The sequence below is a fragment of the Oryzias latipes genome, chromosome 7 (genome assembly GCF_053564925.1).
Source record: "Oryzias latipes strain Hd-rR chromosome 7, Olatipes_Hd-rR_3.1".
In the NCBI taxonomy this organism is placed as follows: domain Eukaryota; kingdom Metazoa; phylum Chordata; class Actinopteri; order Beloniformes; family Adrianichthyidae; genus Oryzias; species Oryzias latipes.
Genome location: NC_136243.1, coordinates 12,537,367 through 12,545,366, shown reverse-complemented (window position 1 = coordinate 12,545,366; position 8,000 = coordinate 12,537,367). Strand labels below are relative to the sequence as shown.

Sequence of the window (8,000 nt, the reverse complement as noted above, 5' to 3'; positions counted from 1 at the left end):
CCCTTTAATCTAATGTGTGACCTATGTGTTTATGGTAAATGGTGCATGTTCACATATGTTAATATAGCACTTTCAACCTTCCTCAAAAGCCCAAAGCGCTTTACAGTCACAGTCCCATTCACCCTTCCTCACACACATTCACTGCCGAACACTGGCACCCGCCTACAACCACCAAGAACAACGTCTTGCCCAAGGACAAATTGACACATGGGTGGTGAAGCTGGGAACTGAACCTACGATCATCCAATTAGAGGTTGTTTGTCAATCTCTTGGAAGCGATTGATAAACAAGCAACTGTGTCTTTGTTAACATTTTATTGGATTTTTTTTGCAGGCTCCAATTTAAAGTGTGGGCAATTTCTTGCCACAGAGAACCACAATGAAGAATTCAAAATTGACTTGATTTTATTACGTCAAGCCTCAAACATTCAGCAACACTTTGAATATGTTGTGTAGTGCTGTGTTCACACCAACAATCAAGGTCTAATAAATGATTATCTTAAATTTGATGGTAACACTTTATATTAAGATATAACAATGCTTTACTAATGCTTTTTAATGTCTTATAGACTATGAAAATATATTATAATTAGTGTTGCAAAGTCTTTATTTAGTTTTTTTATTGTAACTATGAACGTTTGTTTGTTTGTTTTGCAAAATGTAACATTGTCCTTTATGCAGAACAGACCATCAACCAGGTCGTTGTTGGGTGTTTGGGGAACTTAAAGCTCACAGTGAAGGAAATGTTTGGTGTATTCAAGTCCCAGGCATCACGAGGGATCTGGACACAGATATGAAACGCACGGCTATAAATAAACATAATTGGCCAACAGAAGAGCAGTCGGCTTCTATGGATTTTGCTTGGAGTTGCATTCTGTTGGGTTATTAGCAGAGTTGGACAACAGCCAGCGCTGCTAACCATGCAAAGAATGAAAATTAAAGTGACAATAATCAAAGGTGATTTATCAGATAAATAAACTAACAGTCATTTACTGTGAGTGGACGGGTCAAGCAAAAACTGAAATGTTTTGTTATTTTCTAAAATAATTATTTTTTCTGCATTTCTTTAAACTTTGATCAGTTTTTTAACGAAGACATTGACATGTAATAACATTCTAGGTCTCTGTGAAATATGTACTGCATACATATTTAAGCTGAAAAACTTTCAATTGAAGACCCTTGATGAAATGGTTGCACGTTTTGTTTTGAGGAAGAGTGTCACTGAGAAGAGTTTAGACACACATATAGACACTGCCATACTTTGTGAAATTCAAAGGAATCAGCTGGTGGAGACGTCATGCTGCAGTCAGTGTTCAAAGCAGCTCTAGGAGATCATGTGTTAATCTCATTTGACTCATTTGACTCATTTCATTTTTTCATTTCATGAATGCTTTCATGTAACACCAATTGACTAAAATAAAATTAAAACTCTAAATAATCCGTTTTTGCAATAGAAACTAAATCAATTTAAAAACATGAATAGTGTTTTTTTTTGCATGTTCTCGTGCACGTGTGTTTTTTTCAGCCACTTCATTTTCCTCTCATAGTCATAAAGTATGCGCCATGGGTTATGTGTTATCTCTAAATTATACCGTAGTGGGAATATGTTTATGGGTTTTTTCAGTTTCTTTTCAGTACGGGGGACCCATCCAGGGTGTCCCCCATCTTAACCCAACAACTGAGATAGGCTCCAGCAACGCAGTGATTAAGCAGGTTTAGAAAATAGATGGAAGGAGAAAATTTCAGAAATAACTAACTCCTAAAGTCTATAAAAAAACAACTTCAAATTGACATACAATGTCTTTATCCGTATTTTAAATTCATTTTTTTACTCAGCATTTAGACAGGGCAGACACCAAGTCTCAACGATGTCCTGAGAAAAGAACAACAATTACAGTAGAAGTAGAAAATGTTAAATAAAAACCATTTAACAATGTTTTAATAAAATTACCAATTTCTTTTAAAAGTATAACAAAACAAAAAAAGGACACACTGTCTGCAGCATCATATCTTATGGTTACATTACCTTTGCTGGGAAAGTCCAGGTCTGACTTCAAGATAAAACAATGTAAGCCTTTCAGATGAAGTCCTGCTGCATGAACAACATCTGGTTTAACTCTATTTGCTCTGTAGTTCTGTAAAATAACAACAAAAAAAAAAAGAGAACTCATTCTGTAATTGAACACAGACTTTCTTCTTTTACAGATTTAAGGGGCAAGTGGCATTGATCTATGTTTTTCCTTACCCCATATGGTCCATTTGTTGTTCATCTCCATTGTGTTGCGTGGGGAGTCAGGTAATTTCCATTGTCTCTGTTGTATCACTGGTCTATCGGCCGTGTCGAGTAGTTCGTCCTGCATCCTAAACTTAAGCAATCAGCACAATTCCCTCTCCCTCCACACTAAATCCTTGTACAAAGCATGTTTTGGATCATGAATGATGTTCCGCGGTGTAAATGTCTGTTATCACGTGGACTCGTCACCTTTAAAATGAAATAACATTTTCTAACACTTTATTTTAAAAGTACAAAGGAAGTTTTAATTTCAAAATCTGGACCTGTTGCAGGTTTTCCGCCTTTTTACAGCGATGCATCAATGGATTAGAAATAGAATTTCTATGTAAAGCTTGTGTTACAGTGCAGGGAGGCGGTTGTCAGACCTGACGGAGGCGATGTAAACGTTCCGACTGATTAATGAACGTTCTATTTGGTTGGGTCAACGCAACAGAGATGCAACGGATTTGGACCAGTGGAAATCAACCTTCAGTTTAAAAAAATACATTTTTAGATGGCTAATTTCTGTTACTAACTGAGAAGATGCTTTAAAGGTCAAATGTATTTCAAATCCCAAGTGAACATAAAACCATGAATAAAAGGGGGAAAGTGAACATTTACCAAGAGGTGGAAAGCATCTTCATTTTCTTTCATTTGTCTTTAACACTGGACAATAGGTCTCATGAGACAATGTGATGAATTATTATCACTTTTTTCCATTTGTTTTAACATAACTGGGTTGGTATTAATCTTTTATGTATAGCAATGAGATGTCAAAGAGGTGATTTATGGGACTTTGAATGAACCCCATCCATCATACTGTCTTCACTGGTTCAAGAAGACATCAGGTCATGCTGAATGAGATCATGACTGAGGAGTAGAGACTGCTTCGTGGCTCATGCCTTGCCCGTTTTGAATCCATAGGATCAGTTCCCACCATATCTGAAGTTTCAGAGGTTTCCTTTTCTGTGACTGATCTGCTCTAAAACTGATGTTGTCAACTCTGTCCTATTAAAAAAAAAAAATCCTTTTGTGTCACCTTTATCTGTGATCTCAGGTTGTAAAATCAGAAAATTCATTTGCAGTAATTTTAAAGACTGTGGTTAAATATTCATCTACAGACAGGGTTTTTTTCAGAAAATATGGAGTTTTCTGAGAGAAATGGTGATGCCAAATGATTTAACAGAGGTTAAAATTTCTCCTTTCTGACTTTGTCTCTGCTAAATTCAAACACAAATGAAGGTAGAAAATTGGCATACAAGAATGTTACAGCATCAAGTGTGAAGCAACGTGACAGGGAAACCTTGACTAAGAATGACTCAATGATTTATGAAGAAAAAACACTTCACTGAAAAAGAAAGATGCTAGATTATTAATAAATAAATAAAAAAGCTTAAGCAGGAGAAAGTTTCTCAAACACACTTAAGATTAGTGACAGTCATGTCTGATGATGATGAACTAAATTTGGCTACCAGAACACATTTTTAATCTCTTCAAGTCAATATAATAATTCAAAGCCGTTCTTTAACACTTTTTAGGATTTGCAAAAAATGTGTTGTTTTTTAAATTATTTGATAATTTAGCTTTATTTGTTTTTCTGCATTCATCCATCAATTTTAAAACCTGAACTCATCTGCTGGGTGAAGGCGGGCACACCGCTGACAGGTTGCTGTTCTGTTTCAGGGCAGTGCAGTGCTTCCTCCCAATCAACCTGTGGGAGAAAGCTGGGGTGCCTTGAGAGAACACACAGGAAAGGTCCAAGCCTGGATTTGAACCAGGGCCTTTCTCTATTTAAAAATGCTTTTGTGACTGTGTTCGGGAAACTTGGCCCATTTCCAACAATTGATGCTGTCAAGAAAAGAACCTGAATGAAAACTGGGAGAAACCAAACAAACCCCTAAAACCATGATGTGACAAAAAAGGGTTCAGACAAGCCAATGTAGCACTGACTAAGAGAAAACCATTGAAAAATACAGTTGTGTAGAGATAGAGCAGTCGATCTCTGATCAGAAGATCGCATGTTTGGTTCCCCTCCTGCGCACCCATGTGTCTAGGTTTTTCTCTGACAAGACACAGAATCCCACATTGATCCTGGTGGTTATGTGTTGGTGCCAGTGTTCGGAAGCAGAGTGCGAATGTGTGTCTATGGGTGAATGAAAATGAGACTGTACAGTGTCTATAAAAGTATAAGCAATTTAACATAAAAAAATACTCAGCTATGAAAAATGCTGTCTTGGAAAATTGACATATGAAACCTGGTGTGACTATGATTGAAGACAAAATACAGTCTGTGAACTAGGATGACTGCCTGAGTGCTCGGACTCAACGTCACTTACATCAACATCACATCGGTCCTAACATCACTTAAGTGGAAATGAAAGCATGACTGAGAATACAGAAAGGAGCTCTGATCCTCACTGATGTTCTCCATTTGTTTTGATATGAACAGGAATTTAAGAATCCTTTTGAATCCTCTCATGTTCGAGTATTGAAATTAACTTAGATATTTAAAGTACAAAATGTGAGTTTTAAGACTATTTAGAGGATAACGTTGTGCTGTCTTGATCAGAAATGTAAAAAAAAGGTTTAGTTGGATACAAATCATTAATTGGAAAATGTTACAATTTTCTTATCATAAATTGGAAAAAAGATCCAAAATCAAATGCATTTGAAATAAGTTTATTTTCTTGCCTATAAGGAGAATCATGTGCAATACATCATAACTTGAAAAGGGACAAAGAATATTTAGTAGGGAGCTAAATGGAAGCAAAACAATAAAGCAGGGAGGGGTGTGAGTGTACCCGAGAGCGCATCTGAGACTCCTGCACTGATCAGCGTTGCTGGATGCAGCCAAGAGAGGAAGAGGAGGAGGAGAGGAAGGAGGAGCGACAGAGCGCACAGACTGGCTCAGCCTCGCAGCTTTCAGTCTCTCCTCTGAGCTTCACAAAGCAGCTCCACTTCGCTTCTTTTTTGTCTGCACAGAAGCTTTCATGCTTTTCCTGCCGAGCACATAAGAGGAAAAGCAGCCGAAGGGCCGTTTAGCTCCGACTCCTTTTAGACCATGCTACCTTGGAGAAGGAATAAGTTTGTTCTTGCTGAGGATGGGGCCAAGAGTAAGCCCAAGAGTCTGGGGACGGGGCTGACCTACCACTCCATCCTCACCTCGCTCCTGCGCTCCTGTCCTGACCTGCTCCCTGACTGTCCCTTCGACTGGGTAGGCAGCATCTTCCACAGCAAACGGCAGAAGGTGGAGCTGAACAAGGAGGAGCCAGTTTACAACGTGCGATACCTTGGGAGCATTGTCACCATCATGGCAAAGGGAGAAGGGTGCACCCAGGAGGCGGTGGCCAAGATCTGGGCGAGGAGCAACTATGGCGAGCAGAGCGTCAAGATGAGGTTGACTGTGGGATCGCAAGGAATCCGAATGATCACCAGCAAATCAGGGGACAAGAAGCCCGTCCACCTATACTCTCTGAACCGAATCACGTGCTGTGCAACGGACCCATACCGCCCCAAAATCCTGGCTTGGATCTACAGACACCAGGTCAAGAACATGGCGGTGGTACTCCGGTGTCACGCAGTCCTGTTTAGCAAGTCGGAGAAGGCCCAAGCCATCGCCCGCAGCCTCTACCAAAACGCCACCTCCGCCTTCAGCGAGTTTAAGCGGCTGAAGCGCCAGAGTGACTTCCGGCATCGCCAGCAGCAGCTGCTAGGTGAGGAGGTGGTGCCCCTGATGCCCCTGAGAAGGCTACTGAATGGCCAGTGCCACTACAGACCGCAAATGGATCACCCAGGGAGCACCACCCGCCTCTGCTCCATCACAGAGGAAGAGGAAGAAGAGGTGGAGGAAGACCACAAAGAGCCAGAGAAAGACGTACAGGGACAGCGGCAAACACAAAAAGTTCTTACGACAAAAACGGACCCAACTCAGTTATTGTCAGAGCTGGACATTGTGGACATCGCCCGACTTGAGCAATGCCAGATCAACTTTGTCAGTGACAGCAACAACAACACCTTTTCATTTGTTACCTCTCTGGTGTGACTTTCACAGACAGGAATTATCCAGCACAACAGCACATTACTGTCTCCTTTCTTACCTCTCCGCTCAGGCTCACTCCCTCCCCCGTCCATTCAAGTGTTTACCAGAAACTTCTCAGAGAAGGGACGGACGACGGCTCCATGGGTGTGATTTCCCTGCTCTGCCCAGATGGCTCAGTTCCTGCTTTTGGCTGCAGTTTTGGGGAAACTGCTTGTTTACAAAAGAGGGCTCCCAATGCACAGAAAAAGGACAGCACAATGTCGAACGAGGACACAAACGCCCCGACGCTCAGTTCAAAGAGCCAGATGGGAGCACCTCGCTGGATTTACCCAACCGTCCTCTGTTCGGCTGTTGTGAGCATCTTTAAACCCATTTGCCAGCAAGGACCTTTTTTAGAGGATAAACTTGTAATATTTTTCTGTTTCCAAGACAGTTCTTTGTAAATTTGTGTAATTTTTCTAAAATGACAGCCTTTTCCTGAATATTGCTCCCAGACTGACCTTTTGCCAAACGTTTATTACAGTTTTGTTAATAAGGCTATAATCCAGGAGGCAAGCCATTATTTAACGCTGCCAGCTGTCACCGCCCTCATCCCCCGAGCATGAGAAGTCAGCAGTAACCTTTGCAGCTTTTGTCGTTTTCTTCACGTGGCACCTTTGATCCTTCAGCACTGTGATAAATTATGTGTGTAGGGACAAAATAAGCAGTCCCCTTCAAAGTAATGTAATGTCGTTTTTTACTGTTGTGGCACGCGTTTTGTTTATGCTCACACCGATGACATCAGCAGTCCAAGACACAAAACTGTGAAAATCAAGGAGATAATATTTTAATAAACCGCTGTATGGTGGCCGGGTCACATTGACCCAAACATTCAAAGACAAAACCTTTTTTAATGGGGTCATTTGTCATTTGCAATCTGTTTATATGTCATGATTTGTTTGCAAAAATAGGCTAATTTGGGTTCTAAAGTCCTGTTTGGGTGTTTGGGTCACATTGACCCACCCAACAAATATACATCCAGATGCATATCCTAAATGGCCCCTGCACAACAATTATCCCTATCTTTTGATCTTTTTGATTAGAATATTTCACAAGAGATATTACAAAAGAAAGAATTGTAGAGATTCATGAAGTATTTCTTTTTTCACTTCATGCATTTTTGAGATTCTTTTGTTGCTCCTTTCTGGTTGTTTTTCCTTACTTAACTGTTTTCAAATTTCAGACAAATTTCCTTTCTTGGGTTGTCGTCACATTTGCACTGTGGTTATCATGAAATGGAGCAGTTTTTTCAACATATGATGAATAAAAATTTGCCCTCATTCGGATTGCCGTCTTGGATCTCTGCAGGGTATTTTAGATGTTATCAAAGGGATTGTTAAAATGCATTCCAGTGGCGTGCATAATTTGCACATTTGTGATGTACAGATATGCATGTGCGAGATGAGTGTGTCCCCACGTTGCAGACACACACAAACACCATTTTTAAAACAGAAAACTTTGATTAACCCATGTGCTATCTTACATTGACGTGTTCTCCCTACCATGACAAAGGTGGATAAAGGTGGAAAGATTTCATGTAATCCATGGACACCAGTGAAGATCACAAATCATTGAAGAAAAAAGGTTCAGAGCACTGTCTAGTGGGTCTGGATGACCCAACTTCCAATGTTAAAGTGCCTAGGATAGCACA

At 40.2% G+C, this 8,000-nt stretch overlaps 1 protein-coding gene across 1 annotated transcript; it reads left to right on the top strand.

Moving 5' to 3' along the window:
- The first annotated feature begins 5,183 nt into the window (after positions 1-5,183).
- Positions 5,184-7,627, top strand: fam43b (family with sequence similarity 43 member B). Its single transcript, XM_011477558.4, has one exon. It carries the CDS (start codon positions 5,333-5,335, stop codon positions 6,311-6,313), a length of 981 nt encoding a protein of 326 aa, XP_011475860.1. The 5' UTR covers positions 5,184-5,332; the 3' UTR covers positions 6,314-7,627.
- The last annotated feature ends 373 nt before the right edge of the window (positions 7,628-8,000 follow it).

What these genes read in the sequence shown, in the direction of transcription:
- fam43b (XM_011477558.4), top strand. Translation starts at nt 5,333, where the DNA reads ATGCTACCTTGGAGAAGGAATAAGTTTGTTCTTGCTGAGGATGGGGCC.